At 35.8% G+C, this 20,723-nt stretch overlaps 1 protein-coding gene across 1 annotated transcript; it reads left to right on the top strand.

Moving 5' to 3' along the window:
* Window positions 1-453: 453 nt before the first annotated feature.
* Window positions 454-20,716, top strand: LOC123527104 (uncharacterized). Its single transcript, XM_053522552.1, has 7 exons — window positions 454-608; window positions 3,482-3,626; window positions 5,890-5,983; window positions 13,284-13,408; window positions 16,404-16,546; window positions 20,336-20,381; window positions 20,708-20,716. Exons 1-7 carry the CDS (start codon window positions 598-600, stop codon window positions 20,714-20,716), a joined length of 573 nt encoding a protein of 190 aa, XP_053378527.1. The 5' UTR covers window positions 454-597.
* Window positions 20,717-20,723: the final 7 nt, after the last annotated feature.

The raw sequence follows: 20,723 nt of genomic DNA, 5'->3' as shown, positions 1-20,723 counted from the left end.
CAACTTTATTATAATAGTCCTTATACGTGTTATATTCATATCTTCCCTTAGGCAAAATACATAGATGCACTTGGCAACCATTGGATAACCAAATTTTATGATGTCTACTGTACAGTAACCTTTGTTTTTAAAAGAATGTAGATCTAGTGACCTCAAATTAATGAACTCAAATTAATGAGTTGTTACATACTTTTTTCTGAAAAATTACATTACAGTACCCAAATTCTGATTAACAGTTTTTAACCAGCTTGGCAAAGAAAAAAAATCAAATGGAAATCTAGGATTTTTACACAGGTTAAATAAATTATTTTTCCACCTACCACTACTTTTCCTTTACACAACTGAAACTGGAAAAACCCATGGGAAACCTACTTTCGTTTTATGATTGTGCATAGTTCCCGTACTAAACCGTAACTTTATCCTGTTTATATTCCCAATAAACGGTGCGGTACGGGAAATACACATTTTAAGACCGCGTCCGGTTCCATGACAACCGTTACGTACTTAACAAATTCTGATTACGTAGACTACATTTACAAAATGGAAGCAAGTGCTCTTATCAAGAAAAAATAAAGAGAAAACAAAGAGCATTTCACGATGTCGGACAGGTAACAGGCTATCTTAATTAGCCGAATGGCTCCCTGTGATTGCATTTACAGTAGAGGATCTATGGTATCAAGTCAACTCGTCCCCTTGTCAACTCGTCCCCAATTTGGTCATTTCGTCCCCCAAAATTGGTCATTTCGTCTCCCACATCAAAAAAGTTGGTCAGCTCGTCCCCATTTTGGTCAGTTCGTCCCCCTTTTGGTAATTTTGTCCCTATTAATATTTTAGGCATTTTTGCTTTCTTATGATATTTTTGACTTTGAAAACTTGTATTTAAAAATCATGGTGCGTTTTGAAGGAGTAAATCTGGGCCGAAAGAGCCATGGTCCGAGTCGGCCTGTATTCAGTCAGTTCTAGCTACCATAACTTGAATGTCTGAGGCTGAAGTTGTGTCCATTAAGGGATGGCGTAATCTCAAATCGTTCAGCATAACCAGGTTGAACCACAACATCTGCACACTGGCTCCCATGAGAAACTGATGAAGTCTTTAATTTCACATATCGGGATCAATTAACATTTTTTAGCGTGACTATTCGAGGAATATGAAGAAATGTTCTACTCAATGCAGTGTTGGTTAACTTGCAGTTTTTATGATGATAATTATGGTAATATCTTGTATACCATCAAAAATATTTACTTCAAACTTGGAACACTTGTTTATTATAACAGTCTCTACAAGTGAGTGTAGGCAAGAGTACATAATTATGGATAATGTCAAGTATTTTGGCTGTCAGAATTATACGGCTCTCTTTGGCTTTGGAAATTGGTTCAGATTTCGTAATAGTTCATGTTTTTAAAACCTATTTGACATACTTTGCTTTTAATTTACTTTGAACACTTGTTTATTATAACAGTCTCTATAGCTATACCTTCAAAGGGGTCCGGCACATATGCATGGATTGAGTTTAGTGGATTGAGTTTAATGACTTATTTTTAGCTCGACTATACGAAGTATAAGGAGAGCTATCCTATTCGCGTCCGTGTCAGTGTCTTTCCGCGTCCCTACCTTGGTTAAAGTTTTTTTTACACTTTCTCTTTTTTCAACTTATCTCTGTAATTATTTGATGGATTTGATTCAAACTTGAAATACTTATTCCTCATCATCATCCACATCATCTGACATAAGGGCCATAACTCTGGCACCAATATTTCATGAATTATCCCCCCTTTCCACTTTGATTTTCAGGTTAAAGTTTTGATGCACTTTCACTCTATCTCTGTTATTACTGAATGGATTTGATTCAAACTTAAAATAGTTGTTCAACATCATCACCCACATCATATGACACAAGGTGCATAACTCTATTTCATGAATTATCCCCCCTTTTCACTTAGATTTTCAGGTTAAAGTTTTGATGCACTTTCACTCTATCTCTGTTATTACTGAATGGATTTGATTCAAACTTAAAATAGTTGTTCAACATCATCACCCACATCATATGACACAAGGTGCATAACTCTGGCACCATTTTTTCATGAATTATTCCCCCTTTTTACTTAGAATTTCAGGTTAAAGTTTTGATGCACTTTCACTCTACCTCTGTTATTACTGAATGGATTTGATTCAAACTTAAAATAGTTGTTCAGCATCATCACCCACATCATATGTCACAAGATACATAACTCTGGCACAATTTTTCATTAATTATTCCCCTTTTTACTTAGAATTTCAGGTTAAAGTTTTATGCACTTTCACTCTATCACTGTTATTACTAAATGGATCTGATTCAAACTTAAACAATTGTTCAGCATCATTACCCTTATCATATGACACAAGGTGCATAACTCTGGGACCAATTTTTCATGAATTATTTCCCCTTTTTACTTAGAATTTTAGGTTAAAATTTTGATGCACTTTCACTCTGTCTCTGTTATTACTGAATGGATTTGATTCAAACTTAAAATAGTTGTTCAACATCATCACCCACACCATATGACACAAGGTGCATAACTCTGGCACCAATATTTAATGAATTATGCCCCTTTTTGCTTAGGATATACTTATATAGTGTTTTGATACATTTTATCATTACCTCTCTTATTACTTTAAGTTGATATTTTTGACATCTAGACTCAGGCTATTGTGCAATATCTTCATCCACAATTGGAGTCATTAAACACTCCAGTGACAGCTCTAGTTTCCTCACATGTTCCCAGTTTCACTGCCCAGCATCAGAATAGTCGAGTGCGCTGTCTCCTGTGACAGCTCTTGTTTAGTCCTAGAGCCATTATTATGAAAAAAAAAACATACTAATATAACTACTCCCTGTATTAGTATGGATTTTTTCATAATTATGGTTCTAGGACTCAAAAATAAGTCATTAAACTCAATCCACTCGACATGTACCGGACCCCTTTGGCTACCTTTTTGGACTAGGAAATAAGACTGAGTCCAGTTATCGTACAAGTACATGTTTAACTTTTTTCAAGTTACTATTTGACATTGTGGCTTTGAAACTTTGAACACTTGCTTATGATATCATCATGATCTCCATCTGTTAAGGCAAGAGTACAAAATGTACATAACTCTGTGGCAGGCAAAGCTACATAAAAATTCATACACTTGCTTTCCATCATGGTCACACATTGCCACATACAGTGGAAGACTTAAATTATCCAAATCCACAAATACAGGTACATTGTATGTCTTATCAGTTTTTCTTCTTTGACTGAAAATCTCTGGTAATATTTTGACTCCATACTTCCATCAGTTATTCGAATAGTTGAGCGCACTGTCAACAGACAGCTGTTGTTTAAAATGTATCCCCTTATTCACAAAACATCCTGTTTGGCAGAGGATAAATTTCAGTGAATTTGACTGTGTTGGTTTATGAATTTACAATATCATAAATTGATTTTGCAAATATATTTCCAGCATTGCAGACAGTGGACATGACACTAACTCCAGCATTGGGACAAGTAACACAAATACATCAGAAATAACTGGAACCCTGGGAAAAATCAACAGCAACAACAACAATAAATATCTGAACTACAATAATAGTGATATACTTCCGAAGGTAGTAAGTTTTGGGTTTGTTATGAATTATTTTTATTACATAAGTTTTGTCATTTAAGGTATTAGGTCACTAATAGTAATGTTTACAAAATGGCCTTTGCTTGGTATATTCTGAAAGGTAACCGTGTTTTGCACTATTTTGCAAATTTTAAACAACTTTTACCGTGCCGTTTTTTATAAATTTTGAATAACTTACGGTATCTCCTCAAGCTCAAGTAGAGACAAATTTCAAAGTGATAGCCACTATTTAAAACGTTTGCAGATAACTCATTTTACCATTAATTTCAATAGAAGAAACATTAAACTGTTGGTAACCAATTATAAAACACAAAATAAAAATGTTAATATCATTTTTTCTATGGTGTCTCAAGTAAACAGATTTAATGAGACAGAATTCATACTTCAACATTGAAAAAATAAGGTCAAATGATGTGTTTCTGTTTTGAATTTTGCTTACTCCATTTAAAAATAACCTAGGCGTAAAACCTACCTAAATTTCTTCCACAATATATAATCTAAGAGTGAAAGCAAAATAGAGAACTTTCACCATGCGTAACTCAATATTTTTAAAGATGTGTAACTCTACCCCTTCTGTTTAAGTAGTAAATTCTCTTTGAACACCAAAAAATCGCTTATAAGATTCATCTTTTTCCATTTTTGTACAAAACATCAATAATAAGTCTTGAAAGAAGTAAAAACTTACAAGTAAAAAAGAAAAATAAAGAAAAAAAAATTTGGTCCCAGTAGGGCTTGAACCTACGCACCCCTAAGAATTAGAGTAAAAGTAGGTTTATGGTAGGAATTAAATACTCTTCAAAAAGGAGGTTCTCTATACGTGATCTAATACCTTAAACCTCTGAAGTGGGGCCTCTGTGACTCAGAGTGGTAAAGTTAGCAGACTTCCAGTCACTGGCCTAGCTATCACCTCTGAGGAGGGGCCTCTGTGACTCGGAGTGGTTAAGTTAGCAGACTTCCAGTCACTGACTTAGCTATCACCTCTGAGGAGGGGCCTCTGTGACTCGGAGTGGTTAAGTTAGCAGACTTCCAGTCACTGACCTAGCTATCACCTCTGAAGAGGGGCTTCTCTGACTCGGTGTGGTTAAATTAGCAGACTTCCAGTCACTGGCCTAGCTATCACCTCTGAGGAGGGTCCTCTGTGACTCGGAGTGATTAAGTTAGCAGACTTCCGGTCACTGACTTAGCTATCACCTCTGAAGAGGGGCCTCTGTGACTCGGAATGGTTAAGTTAGCAGACTTCCAGTCACTGACCTAGCTATCACCTCTGAAGAGGGGCCTCTGTGACTCGGAGTGGTTAAGTTAGCAGACTTCCGGTCACTGGCCTAGCTATCACCTCTGAAGTGGGGCCTCTGTGACTCAGAGTGGTTAAGTTAGCAGACTTCCAGTCACTGGCCTAGCTATCACCTCTGAAATGGGGCCTCTGTGACTCAGAGTGGTTAAGTTAGCAGACTTCTGGTCACTGGCCTAGCTATCACCTCTGAAGAGGGGTCTCTGTGACTCAGAGTGGTTAAGTTAGCAGACTTCCGGTCACTGATCTATAGCTATCACCTCTGAAGTCAGGAGTCTCTGTGACTCAGAGTGGTTAAGTTAGCTGACTTTCAGTCACTGGCCAGTATCACAGGCTGTGGGTTTGGAAGTCCATTAGGGATGTGGAAATTGGAATTCTTTGATATGAGGAAGCAGTCCAGCAGGCTTGCAGAAGGTTGGTGATTCTACCAAGGTGCCTCTCAATGCCTGAAATAATGTGTAAAAGAGCAACTTTCACAACCATAGCTGGACAGTTGAAATATTATCTAATTTGTGTCAGTGGGACTTCAGACAAGGGCAACATGAAACTTTTATTTCAGAATAGTGGTCTAGAAATTACATGGCACCATGACTTCAGAAATTTTATACTTAATGTTTGCTTTTATGAAAAGTTGGTACCAAAATAAATTTTTATATGAAATACTGTGAAGTCATTTAATTTGTTGGCATCAAAGTCCATGGTTATAGAAGAAACTGCAGTTTTGTAACAACATGAATGGTTGGATTTTCAATATTGCAGATAACATTAACAGGAATTTTACCTGTTTACTGGGATTAAATTTTGTGGAAAATTACAAAAAAAAATGCCCCCCACAAGTAATGATATCACAATAGCTTCATTTTCCAAAAAAGGGCTGTGTTAATTAAATTCTGAAACATTTATGTATTGTAACATGCCAGGTATAATTATTTGAGAAAGCCATTTGGATTTTTTTCAGCTACCCTCCCACAAGTTTCGTTACTCAGTATGGCACGATCTTCGAGAAACATGTTTAAGTGGGGACCAGTTACATGCTCCACGGGTTAGAGCTGGTATGTAAAAAAAGAACTATCAAGTACATGTATAATATTTTTTAGCTCACCTGTCACAAAGTGACAAGGTGAGCTTTTGTGATCGCGCGGTGTCCGTCGTCCGTCGTCCGTCCGTCCGTCCGTAAACTTTTGCTTGTGACCACTCTAGAGGTCACATTTTTCATGGGATCTTTATGAAAATTGGTCAGAATGTTCATCTTGATGATATCTAGGTCAAGTTCGAAACTGAGTCACGTGTGGTCAAAAACTAGGTCAGTAGGTCTAAAAATAGAAAAACCTTGTGACCACTCTAGAGGTCACATTTTTCATGGGATCTTCATGAAAATTAATCAGAATGTTCATCTTGATGATATCTAGGCCAAGTTCGAAACTGGGTCACGTGCGGTCAAAAACTAGGTCAGTAGGTCTAAAAATAGAAAAACCTTGTGACCACTCTAGAGGTCACATTTTTCATGGGATCTTTATGAAAGTTGGTCAGAATGTTCATCTTGATGATATCTAGGTCAAGTTCGAAACTGGGTCACGTGCCATCAAAAACTAGGTCAGTAGGTCTAAAATTAGAAAAACCTTGTGACCTCTCTAGAGGCCATATATTTCACAAGATCTTCATGAAAATTGGTCAGAACGTTCACCTTGATGATATCTAGGTCAAGTTCGAAACTCGGTTACGTGCCATCAAAAACTAGGTCAGTAGGTCAAATAATAGAAAAACCTTGTGACCTCTCTAAAGGCCATATTTTTCATGGGATCTGTATGAAAGTTGGTCTGAGTGTTCATCTTGATGATATCTAGGTCAAGTTCGAAACTGGGTCACGTGCTATCAAAAACTAGGTCAGTAGGTCTAAAAATAGAAAAACCTTGTGACCTCTCTAGAGGCCATATATTTCATGACATCTTCATGAAAATTGGTCAGAACGTTCACCTTGATGATATCTAGGTCAAGTTCGAAAGTGGGTCACGTGCCATCAAAAACTAGGTCAGTAGGTCAAATAATAGAAAAACCTTGTGAGCTCTCTAGAGGCCATATTTTTCATGGGATCTGTATGAAAGTTAATCTGAATGTTCATCTTGATGATATCTAGGTCAAGTTCGAAAGTAGGTCACGTGCCATCAAAAACTAGGTCAGTAGGTCAAATAATAGAAAAACCTTGTGACCTCTCTAAAGGCCATATTTTTCATTGGATCTGTATGAAAATTGGTCTGAATGTTCATCTTGATGATATCTAGGTCAAGTTCGAAACAGGGTCATGTGCGGTCAAAAACTAGGTCAGTAGGTCTAAAAATAGAAAAACCTTGTGACCTCACTAGAGGCCATACTTGTGAATGGATCTCCATAAAAGTTGGTCAGAATGTTCACCTTGATGATATCTAGGTCAAGTTTGAAACTGGATCACGTGCCATAAAAAACTAGGTCAGTAGGTCAAATAATAAAAAACCTTGTGACCTCTCTAGAGGCCATACTTTTCATGGGATCTGTATGAAAGTTGGTCTGAATGTTCATCTTGATGATATCTAGGTCAAGTTTGAAACTGAGTCAACTGTGGTCAAAAACTAGGTCAGTAGGTCTAAAATTATTAAAATCTTTTGACCTCTCTAGAGGCCATATTTTTCAATGGATCTTCATGAAAATTGATCTGAATGTTCACCTTGATGATATCTAGATCAGTTTCGAAACTGGGTCATGTGCGGTCAAAAACTAGGCCAGTAGATATAAAAATAGAAAAACCTTGTGACCTCTCTAGAGGCCATATTTTTCATGAGATCTTCATGAAAATTAGTGAGAATGTTCACCTTGATGATATCTAGGTAAAGTTCAAAACAGGGTCACGTACCTTTGAAAACTAGGTCAATAGGTCAAATAATAGAAAAACCTAGAGACCATATTTTTCAATGGATCTTCATGAAAATTGGTCAGAATTTTTATCTTGATAATATCTAGGTCAAGTTCAAAACTGGGTCACATGAGCTCAAAAACTAGGTCACTATATCAAATAATAGAAAAAACGACGTCATACTCAAAACTGGGTCATGTGGGAAGAGGTGAGCGATTCAGGACCATCATGGTCCTCTTGTTAAAGGAAAGGTTTGCTAGGCAGTAAGCAGAAGTGTTGAGTAAATGGTGAACTTAAACAAAATCACAATGTCATAATACAATGATTGTTTTTCCTGTTAAGTTACATAATTTGATTTTGTGGCAAATAAGTTGCATTTTAGGGTCTATTTTGACCTTGGACTGAATAAAATGTTCACCGTAGAGAGATTTTTAGCTCACTAGAGCATGAAGTGCTCAAGGTGAGCTATTGTGACCAGTCATTGTCCGGCCTCTGGCGGCGTGCGGTTTGCGTCGTGTGTCAACATTTGCCTTGTTAACACTCTAGAAGCCACATTTCGTGGGCTTGGTGCATGAATGTTGTAAGTCATAATTTGAAAACTTTACAGGAGAGAGAAAAAACTATTTTTATTTTGAAATATAAATTAAAACTAAAGTTTCCTTTATTCATTTATTGTTTTATGATAAATGCTTATGAGCAGAAAACAAAGAAGTTCAACACAAATTATTTCCACCAAAATTGATATATTTAAATATAACTTAGATACAACATTTGCGCACTGAAATCCGAATGGAAAATATTGTGCACAAATGTTGTAACTAAAACTCGAGACAACATCAAGTGTGCATTTTTCCAGTGAAGCTGATTATTAAAACTAAATCATTTCAGGAATATCACAGTGAATTACATTTGAACAGATTAGACATAAGAATTACTTAATTAAGATCATTCACATAATTATGTATTTTGACAAAAAGTTTGTTCAGCTCTTCAAAATGTACTTCACGTTTCAAGGAACATCTTTATAAAGTTACATAAATACTTTTGTGCACAGTTTTGATACAATCGTACTATTATCTTTTATTTTTCAACAATAAAAATAACCAAATTTAGGAAACCAAGGCAAAGAAAACTATATAAATGTTTCTTGGCAGGGTCATATTCCTAAAACATCAGACACCGTTAAAAGCATAAAAATTTCAGACAATATCTGACAAAATTCAGGAATGTCTGGAAAGTTTTCATTTTTCTCAGACAAGAGAAAGAATTGCAGTCATGACTGACTTAAAATCCTTAGAACAGCCAGTAACTATAATAGTAAGTTGCATGTACCCTATACAAGGGTCTGCCTCTTCATTCCAAGAATTATGGTAAAGTATAATATTAACTAGTTATGTCTAAAAGCACTTATGAAAAGAACAATAAAACAAACAAATCATTGGAACGGATTACATTGAAAAATGGTCTTTCATGTAAATTGTTAAAATTTCAAGACCTGTCCATAAGACAGCACGCTTGACTTTTCTCAATGCTTGACTCTGAGCTTTGTCTGTAATAAGTTTATAAAACTTTCATAAAAAAATTCATGTTAAAAAGTGGGCATAACTCTGTCAAAATTAAAAAACAGAGTTATAGGGATTGTTTCTAGTGGTGTAGACTTTGATAGTAAATAAATAAGTTTAGTTTCAAGTCAATAGCTTTGATAGTAACAGAGATATTTTTTATCAGAATCTTTAATCAACGCAAATGCGGGGAGTGCAATATCTCTAGTACTTTTTCTTCAAAAAATCAAGCTAAAAATGGCAAAAGATACTATCCTTTTAAATAGTAAAACTTTAAAAGATTTAGGGAAATCTGTAAAATTGCTTATTGTTCACGCTTAATATTATTCAGCCCAACCATCAAAACGAAAATATCCCTTTATGCGCCATTTTGACATTACATCCAACGTCATTCAGGCTTTTGTATCTATGATAAACGAAGTTTCCATATGGAACGTTCTTAATAAAATTATATTATGCAGGTGACTATGATATTGTTCATATTAAGGTAATTCACCCTATTAGACTAAAGCTATTTGTGTTGTTATATGCCCGAATGGACATAATATTATGTTTTACCCGGTGTCCGTCTGTCTGTTAGCAATTTCGTGTCTGCTCTGTAACTCTTGAGCTGCTTGAAGGATTTCTAAGAAACTTGGCACAAATGTTCACCACACCGAGACGATGTGCAGAGCACGTTTCGGATGACTCGCCTCAGGGTCAAAGGTCATATATGACTGTGCTTTGTGTATATTGCTCTGCATTGCAGTGCTCTTGTTTTTATTTGGCAGATCCCTTTTTTGTTCACTTACAATTTATTATTTTTTTAATAACTTCCCTTTTATGGCTATAAATAGCTTAATTTGAAACTTTTTTATTACTGGCCGTAGGGAAAAACCCGAGTTCCTGTCTTTTGGACTTCAACAGTCAAATTCTTTAAATTTTGCTCCCATCCTCTGATGTAACCCATCGGGTGTATATTTGCCCACTTGGCAGAGCTCTTGTTGATGATATATATATTCGCGGCAGCACATCATTGCGGTGCATAATTAATTTTGGGAGTCACGTGCATTTCTGTGTAAGTATCAATATACGGTTGCTGTTTCATATATGTATGGGTTTGTACGTGAAGGATATAATTCCTTATTTCAAATAGCATCTAAGAAGTCCAAATTTAAACCTTTAAAATTTTCATGCAATTTAGACGTGCAATATGTCATAAAACATAGATTTTAGTTTGGAATCAACTTACTACATTTTTTCGGACAAAGTTTAGCAGACACTTATATATACGTATGGATCTTAATGTATGTGCATGTACATGCACTTGTATAAATTCTCAAAATTTCTTTTTTGAAATGCTTGAAATTCTACAAGAAAAAAAAACTCACTCATGAAAACAAGAAAGATGCACTTTTTTCATTCAAATTACCGAGCATTTAACACAATTATTTGTATGTTTGCTTTAATAAGTATATACTGCCAAAGAATGTCAGATATGGAGGCAGTTTTTTTTTTATTAAATTAAAAATTGAAAAATATAATTAAGTAATTAATTTTGAGGAAATCGTTTTAGAAAACTCTGTCAGCTCTTTAAGGTACCCAATTAACACTTACCGTGCTAAATTTCTATAATGAACTTGTCCGTCTTTCATTCTGGACAGTACCGTTAACTGTTAAAAGGGGTGCTTAACAAAAATATACTGACTAAATGGTGAACAGTGCAGATCTTGATCAGACTGCATGGAAGTGCAGGCTGATCATGATCTAAACTGGATGCAAAGGCAGAATCTGTTATGTCCAGCATAAGGGCTGAGAAATAAGTGTTTCAGTATTTTGAAAATACTTTTTATGAATATGTGTCGGATATAAAAATTAGTCTCGTATTATTTAACAAATGCATTGTCAGTAAAGCTTGTCTTCTTAAAATGTTAAATAAGATTTTAAATCATAAGCAAGAGATATAGCTTAATTGTTTAAAGGTTCAGACAAGGCTGATCTGAGGTCAGATCCTTCGAAAATACTTGTTTCTTGTTTATATCAAAATATAACTTTTTTTCTTCTTTTTCCATTATTTTTAGGCCATTCTGTATAGGAAAGCATACCAAGTGATGATGTCATAAGTAGTAATACATGTATATGATCTACACTCATGTATCTTAAAAATAGTCTTCAAGTGCTATCATATTGAATTTTGTGCTATTTATAACTCTATTTACCTACTTACAACAGTCATGCACAGAACTGTCAGGAAGTACCAGTGTGGGCATATGTTGTAAGTTGAGATACAACATTCATGCACAACGAAAATAATACGATTTGAGATACAACTTTTATGCATTTTCTGAATTTTGTTAGTTACATTAATATTGAGAATATGTTTATGATACTTTGTCATATAGTGAACATGTCTAAAATAATACATTTGATGTAAAAAAATGATTTTCACAAAAAATCATAGTTACAACATTCATGCACCAAGCCCACGATTTGTGACCCAATCTTAATGAAACTTGGTCAGAATGTTACCCTTCATAAAATCTTGGACGAGTTCGATATTGGGTTATCTGGGGTCAAAAACTAGGTCAACAGGTCAAATCAAAGGAAAAGCTTGTTAACACTCTAGAGGTCACAATTTTGGCCCAATCTTAATGAAACTTTGTCAGAATGTTACCCTGAATAAAATCTTGGACGAGTTTGATATTGAGTCATCTGGGATCAAAAACTAGGTCACCAGATCAAATCAAAGGAAAAGCTTGTTAACACTAGAGGTCACAATTTTGGCCCAATCTTAATGAAACTTGGTCAGAATGTTCCCCTGAATAAAATCTTGGAGGAGTTCGATATTGGGTCATCTGGGATCAAAAAGTAGGTCACCAGGTCAAATTAAAGGAAAAGCTTGTTAACACTCTAGAGGTCACAATTTTGGCCAAATCTTAATGAAACTTGGTCAGAATGTTACCCTCAGTAAAATCTGGGACGAATTTGATATTGGGCCATCTGGGGTCAAAAAACAAGGTCACCAGGTCAAATCAAAGGAAAAGCTTGTTAACACTTGAGGTCACAATTTTGGCCCAATCTTAATGAAACTTGGTCAGAATGTTACCCTCAATAAAATCTTGGATGAGTTCGATATTGGGTCATCTGGGGTCAAAAACTAGGTCACCAGGTCAAATCAAAGGTAAAGCTTGCTAACACTGTAAAGGCCACATTTATGACTGTATCTTCATGAATCTTGGTCAGAATGTTAATTTTGATGGTCTCAAGGTCCGGTTTGAATCTGTATCATGTAGGATCAAAAACTAGGTCACCAGGTTAAATCAAAGGAAAAGCTAGTTAACACTGTAGAGGCCACATTTATGACCATATCTTAATGAAACTTGGTCAGAATGTTGATCCTGATAATCTATAGGTCAAGTTCAAATCTGGGTCAGATGGGTTCAAAAACTAGGTCACTAGGTCAGATCAAAGGAAAAGCTTGTTAACACTCTAGAGGTCACATTTATGACTGAATCTTCATGAAACTTAGTCAGAATGTTAATCTTGATGATCTTAAGGTCAAATTCGAATCTGGGTCATGTGGGGTCAAAAACTAGGACACCAGGTCAAATCAAAGGAAAAGCTAGTTTACACTTTAGAGACCACATTTATGACCATATATTAATGAAACTTGGTCAGAATGTTATTCTTGATGATCTTTAGGCCAGTAGGTCAGGTGAGCGATACAGGGCCTTCATGGCCCTCTTGTTCAGTATTTGGAAGGAAGTGTTAAATGTTTTTCTGTAAAAGTTATGTTTTAGTGTGTGGGTTGACAATTATTTTTGAAATATTAGCTTTTTAAAGACTAGAGTAATTAAGTGTTACTGATACCTATTCTGTGTGCTACTGGTTTGTGTGAGTATGAACATTATTTTTGTGGGTTTTCAGGTCCACCAGAAAAAGAGAAACAGTTTAACAGTGTGATAGAAGATGGCCTACCTATCCACCATGATATGACAGGCAAGAGAAGACAGAATCATATGAACCAGTTAGAGAACTGGGAAGGGGCAGAGGTCAGTACTCTAGATATTAGTGATGCTTTCAGTAGAATGAATTGATTATCATAGAATTTCAGTTAGTAGGTCCACTCATGTATCCACCTTGATACCAGAGATCTTATCAACTAGAAGCTTGAAGTTGTTTATTGATGTATCTTTGGACTATCAGAGGAAGTAACTTTTGTCTTGTTAGATACTCAAGAACAAAAATATCTGCTATAAATTTGACTAAATTTGAATTTCGGTTATTGTCCCCAACAAAGTTTAAGAAAAGTAATGACAATACCAGGACATTTTAAAAACATTTGTAGGATACCCAGTACTTTACATTCATAAAAAATTATAAAGGAATGACTTATTTTACATCAGAAGCTGTAGCAAAAGTCGTTACAGGTCTGGGGTTTCCTGTACTGAAACATTTCACTGCATTCTGCACAGTGCTACCTGCTAGAGGGAACTTTGTCATAGAATTTTGATAATCTGTCCTGTTTAACCTTTAGCCTCATAAATTTCTAAAATGAACTGGTTCATCATTCAATTTGGGTAAAACCATTTATTATTCAATGGGGTGTTCACTGAAAATTTACTGACTGAATAGCGAACACTGAGTCACAGAGACCCCACTACGGACGTGCAGGTTGATCTTGGTCTGCACTGGTCGCAAAGGCAGAATCACTTGCCGCCAGCAGGCTAAAGGTTAATCATATGTGCAGTGACGTAGGGTATATCCTCTTATCAAAAAGGGTCATAAAATTGAAACAATTTTTTAAAAAAAAAATCTGCCACATTGCTATGCTATGTCAAGCAGGAACTAGTATAATACAGTACCATCTGCAGAGGGTTACACGTTGCTGTTAGTCTTGTTAAAAATTGGTAATGTGTAGGACATCTTGTTTCCTTTATGTACCTAAGTCTCCTTGTAGTCACATTCTATATTATCATTGTTGTATTATCTATTTAGAGATGTAAAATTCCTTTTTGGAAATGTATAGGTTAATATAATTTCCAGTTAAAATAAACAAATACAAACTTTTGAAGATTTTAGCAATGAAAATTCATTTAGAGTGTTTTATGTTACCTTAAAAATTGATTTAACCTTTAGTCTGCTGGCGGCCAGTGGTTTTACCTTTGCGACCAGTGCATACCAAGATCAGCCTGCACATCCTTGCAGGCTGATCATGGTCTGCACTGTTCGCTATTCAGTCAGTAAATTTTCAGTGAACACACCTTCGAATATTAAAATGGTACTGACCAAATTGAATGATGGACTAGTCCATTTTAGAAATTTAGCAGGGTAAAAGGTTAATGGTTACTGATGCTTCTTCAGTATGTTTGGTCCTGTATTACTTGCTAATTGAAAAGGCTTTATTAGCATACAAACATCAAACTTTTTAGGATTGCCTATCATCTGACAGTTAGCCCAGTTAGAGCAAAAATGACATGATTACTCATTAGTCTAAAAACATTTTCTACCATACAGCTTGTGAGTGTGGTTATAATTATTATATCACATACATTTCTCATGCATATATTGCACATTCAGAAGTGATTAGTAAATTGTTAGGACAAGGCCACAGTCATTTACATTTTTTTGACTGAATATAACAGTTTATGTGGCAGTCAAAAAGGATACCTGCACAAGTTCTAGACTTAGGATCAGGGATAACAGGGTCTACGAATACACAAATATGGGCCACTCAAAATACTTCATTGTCATAGACAAAAACCGTGGCCTGCACAATCAAATTTTTTCATTCCAAGTGTGCATGCACTGTGCAAATTAGCCTTGAAGTCAAAGAATAGAAAGAAAGGCCCATCCATGTGGTTGATTATTAGACTGTGATGTATGAATGATTAGTATGGGTAAAGTCTGATGGTTCATCTGAAGTTTAAAGGATAGAAGATAATGCTAAATGATTAAATGCAATAAGAAGACTATGGAAGGTGATTATTGACTAAATATAAGAATAAGACTACGGAGGACAATACAGGACATAATCACATAAACAAACATGAACTATGGACAATATATACTTGACCCTGCGACATTAATGTGCTTCAGTTAAATTCAAATCTCAAGCTTTTTATTATGCCCCCCTTCGAAGAAGGAGGGGTATATTGTTTTTCAGATGTCAGTCGGTCAGTCGGTATGTAGACCAGTCCATTTCCGGATGATAACTCAAGAACATTTGGGCCTAGGATCATGAAAGTTGATAGGGTGGTTGGTCATAACAGCAGATGACTCCTATTGATTTTGAGATAAGTAGGTCAAGGTCACAGTGACCCAGAACAGTTAAACGGTTTCCGGATGATAACTCAAGAACGCTTGGGCCTAGGATCATGAAAGTTCATAGGATGGTTGGTCATGAGCAGCAGATGACCCTATTGATTTTGAGGTTAGAAGGTCAAAGGTCAGGGTCACAGTGACACAGAACAGTTAAACAGTTTCCGGATGATAACTCAAGAATGCTTGGGCCAAGGATCATGAAAGTTGATAGGAAGGTTGGTCATGACCAGCAAATGACCCCTATTGATTTTGAGGTCAGTAGGTCAAAGGTCACTTTGACCAGGAACAGTAGAACTTTTGTGCACAGTGACCAGGAACAGTTAAAATGTGTCCGGACGATAACTTGAGAATGCTTGAGCCTAAGGATCACGAAACTTGATAGGGAGGTTGGTCATGACCAGCAGATGACCCCTATTGATTTTGAGGTTAATAGGTCAAAGGTCACTTTGACCAGGAACAGTAGAACTTTTGTGCACAGTGACCAAATAATTTCTGTTCCTTGTGCTATTACTGAATGCATCAAGGGGGGCATTTTGTGTTCTATGAGCTCTTGTTAGATTTAAGACTCTAGCTTGATTTTCATGTTGGTATATTGGACTTAAAGGTCACAGTGCCCTAAATTATGGTTGAGTAATGTTGCTAGTGTGTGCTGATAGATGTTGAAGCCATTATTCGACTTCTAACATTGAAGTAAGTTTCTTGAAATGGGTATATTTTTTTCAGGTAATCAACCTGTGTTACCAAGAGTTGTGTCATGAGTACCAGTGGAAGAATTTCTACAGAATTCTTGCAAAATGTCAGTCAGCTGTGACAATCAACCTGTCATACAACACAATGGTCTCTCTGAAACAAATCAAATTTTCCAGGTATGATTGTCTTTATTTCTAATTAAAAACTTCTTATTTACTCAGTCCTAGTCCTAAATTCCTTTGTGAAACAAATTGCTTAATAATGAGAGCACAATATACTTAGCCCCAAACCTCAGATGGATTGTTGTATTTCCTGACTGCATTAGCAAGAGGGGATACAGCCACACTGTGGCAATCTGTCTGTCCATCACATTTTTTATACAGACAATTATTTAGGAAATTTGAAGATATTTTAAGATGTGCAACGTTAAAGAACTGTTACTCTACATTAGATACTGTTTTAATTCTCTTTTTTGGTACCTGTTGTTTTCAAAAGTTTGCTCTAGCTGACAGTTACTTTCCAACTTTTTCAGAAACTTAGTTTTGTGTTAGATTGCAAGGAAATGAAATGCAATGCATAATAACTGTAACCATGCCTTGAATAATTTTTAATTATCTTCCTTAGTTTAGTACTTCATTTCTTTCTGGACAATACCAATGCATAAATGTGGTCAAGATGATGATTATATTGCAATGAGTCTGTTTTAGTAGTTAATTTTTAACACTTGTTATCATCATTAGGGGACAATGCAGGCCAAGAACCATAACTCTGATATGCATTTTATCAGAATTATGGTCCTTTTTGTACTTAGAAAATTTGAGTTTCTTGGTTAAAATTTTTGTTTAGGTCCACCTTTTCTCAGAAACTATAAGAGCTACAGCTCTGAAATTTTGCACACTTGTTTATCATCATTAGGGGACAATGTAGGCCAATACCCATAACTCTTATTTGCATTTTGTCAGAATTATGGCCCTTTTTGTTCTTAGAAAATTTTAGTTTATTGGTAAAAGTGTTTGTTTAGGTCACCTTTTCTCAAAATCTATAAGAGAAACAGCTTTGAAACTGTGCACACTTGCTTATCATCATTATGGGACAATGTTGGTCAAGAACCATAACTTTAACCTACATTTTGTCAGAATTATGGCCCTTTTTGTACTTAGAAAATCTTTCTTACATATTGTCCAGCACTTGCAGATGAGCTGTGGCAGCCGTAGGCGGTGCTCTTGTTCAAATTTAAGCCCATGTAATTAAAATTGTAAAAAAAATTCTAAAAGAATATAAAGTTTGCAGAGTAGACATTATATCAATGGAATCTTATGCTTTAATAAAAGATGGCAATGAGTAGAAGTGCAGAGATATAGTTCAATTGGTCTCTAATCAGTAACTAAAGAATGCTTGGGCCTACATTAGTCACACTTCATCAGATGACTGCCTCTGGTCAATAGATGACCCTATTGTTTTGGTGGTCAGCAGGCTGGAAGTCATGGTGACTTTGAAACTGAAACTGATTTTCACTCAATGACTGAAGAATCTTTCAGTCTTCTGCCATCAAAATACAAACTTTAAGGATGATTGTATGTGGTTAGTAGATGACCCCATTGTTTTTACAGGTCCGATATCAAGGTCATAGAAACCTTGAGGCTATAAATGGATTTTCGCCTTTTCTAGCTAAGGAAACCTTTTGCCTACTACCTTCAAATTTCATATAATGATTGCCCGTGGTCAGTAGATGACACTTGTTGTTCTTGGACTTATAAGGTCAAAGATGAAAGTCACAACAACCTTGACACTTAAAACGGTTTCAGCTCAGTAAATAAAGAACTCTTTGGCCTACTGCCTTCAATGTTTATGGCATGATTGCCTGCAATCAGTAGATGACATATGTTGTTATGGGGTCAGTAAGTCAAAAGTCAAGGTCACATTGACCTGGAGACTTAAAGACTAAAATAAAGCGATAGAGAATATGACTGTCTCTAAGTCTGCACTCTTTATACCTGTGTAAGATGTATATTCTCCAGGGCAATACAGTCACTTTGACCAGCACCTCTGATTATTGTAGCAAGGTTATCATTTATCTCTGGAGAACATATTAGTGCTGACTCAGAGATCAGGAGCACTGCTTATGGGCCAGGTAAAAGTTACTGGCCCCTCACTTTTGTGGTTCTGGGTCTTGCTTGGGAAGATTGGGTCTTGCTTGGGAAGATTGGGTCTTGCTTGAGAAGACGCAGAGGTAGCCATCAAGCTGACTTGTGAAAGATGTGAGTGTCTACTCAAGTGCCAGCCTTTGCCTGAAATTATGCTTGGAGGAGGATCTCAGTTCCACTGAAATATTGCCATATGAAATGAAAAGTGTTGGTTTGATTGAAAACCTAAAAAAAAAATTGACCAACAAATAGGTACTGTACGTTGGGTAACATTTATGATGATTTTCACTTATATTTGCGAGCTGTGTGACCCAAGACTTTAATTAAAACAATCATGAATACTTGCCATCATTATGTCTGAAAATAGAAACTGTCACAATTTGCAGATTTTTAACAATGTGAATATAGCAACTGTAAATGAAATCGTAAAATAGGGCCACCGTTCTACAGTTATTTAGCCGACTAACAAAATAATAAAGGTTATGTCATATTTCTTTGTCTTGTTTGATATCATTATTGTACCCCCCGACAACAAAGTTGTAAGGGGGGGTATACTGGTTTCAGGTTGTCTGTCTGTCTGTCTGTCTGTCTGTAAGTCCGTCTGTCTGTCTGTCCGTAGACGCAATCTTGTGCGCACCATCTCTCCTTATCCCCTTGACAGAATTTAATGAAACTTCGCACAAGTGATCAGTACCAACAGTAGTTGTGCATGGGGCATGTTAGGTTCTTTTAGAAAAAAAACTTGCAGAGTTATGGGACTTTGTTTTTTTGTTACTATACTATATACATAGACATAATCTTGTGCGCACCATCTCTCCTCATCCCCTTGACACAATTTAATGAAACTTCACACAAGTGATCAGTACCAACAGTAGTTGTGTATGGGGCATGTTAGGTTCTTTTAGAAAAAAAATTTGCAGAGTTATGGGACTTTGTTTTTTTGTTACTATACTATATACATAGACATAATCTTGTGCGCACCATCTCTCCTCATCCCCTTGACACAATTTAATGAAACTTCACACAAGTGATCAGTAACAACAGTAGTTGTGCATGGGGCATGTTAGGTTCTTTTAGAAAAAAAATTTGCAGAGTTATGGGACTTTGTTTTTTTGTTACTATACTATATACATAGACACAATCTTGTGCGCACCATCTCTCCTCATCACCTTGACACAATTTAATGAAACTTCACACAAGTGATCAGTAACAACAGTAGTTGTGCATGGGGCATGTTAGGTTCTTTCAGAAAAAAAATTTGCAGAGTTTTGGGACTTTGTTTATTTGTTACTTTACTATATACATAGACACAATCTTGTGCGCACCATCTCTCCTCATCCCCTTGACACAGTTTAATGAAACTTCACACAAGTGATCAGTAACAACAGTAGTTGTGCATGGGGCATGTTAGGTTCTTTCAGCGACAAAAATTGCAGAGTTATGGGACTTTGTTTCTTGTTAACATACTATGTACATACAGTCTGCATATGCAATCTTGTGCGTGCCTAATCTCCCAAACCCTTACACACAATTTAATGAAACTTCACACAAGTGATCAGTACCAACCCTAGTTGTGCATGGTGTATGTTACATTCTTTTAGATAAAAATTCTGCATAGTTATGGGACTTTGTTTTTTGTTACTATACTGTATACATACAGTCTATATACATACAGTCCACATAATTATGCAATCTTGTGTGCGTCAGATTGCAATGTACTGTGTCAGTGCATGCAGGGGGTACATTCATCACCTTTAGTGATAGCTCTAGTTTTAAACCAAGAATTGTAAATTCTAGCTACTGAAGTATTTGTTTTCGCAGGTGTGAGTACATCAACTTGCATGCAAATTACCTTGGTTCAATAAAGGTAAGTAATTTGTAATAAAAACAAATTCAGGGATCATCTTGTTTATATATATATTCAAATTACATAATTGGAAAAGTCTAGTTCAGTAGGGAGAGTGTTCCATTACTGGTTTGACTTTATTTGTGAATGTCAGCAAGCCAGTCATGATGGCTTGAAAGATTTCAGCAGTTCTACTAGGCTCCAAAGTTGACTTACTGCCTTAAGCAACTTTGATCTTCCTACATGTTATTTTTACTGGTATACTTAAAACATGAAGAGACAAAACCAAAAGTAAATAAAGTCATTGTAATTTTTGAGTATAAGCAGTATGTGCCAGTTTTTTACAGCTAAATTAATGAACGA

Source organism: Mercenaria mercenaria, chromosome 14, assembly GCF_021730395.1.
Source record: "Mercenaria mercenaria strain notata chromosome 14, MADL_Memer_1, whole genome shotgun sequence".
NCBI lineage: Eukaryota > Metazoa > Mollusca > Bivalvia > Venerida > Veneridae > Mercenaria > Mercenaria mercenaria.
Note: the sequence above shows the minus strand (reverse complement) of the source record. Positions and strands in the feature narration are given on the sequence as shown.

Excerpts from the sequence above, each read along its gene's own strand:
- LOC123527104 (XM_053522552.1), top strand. Across the intron at positions 5,984-13,283 it reads TGCTCCACGGGTTAGAGCTG|GTCCACCAGAAAAAGAGAAA; the intron begins GTATGTAAAAAA and ends GTGGGTTTTCAG. Across the intron at positions 16,547-20,335 it reads AAACAAATCAAATTTTCCAG|GTGTGAGTACATCAACTTGC; the intron begins GTATGATTGTCT and ends TTGTTTTCGCAG.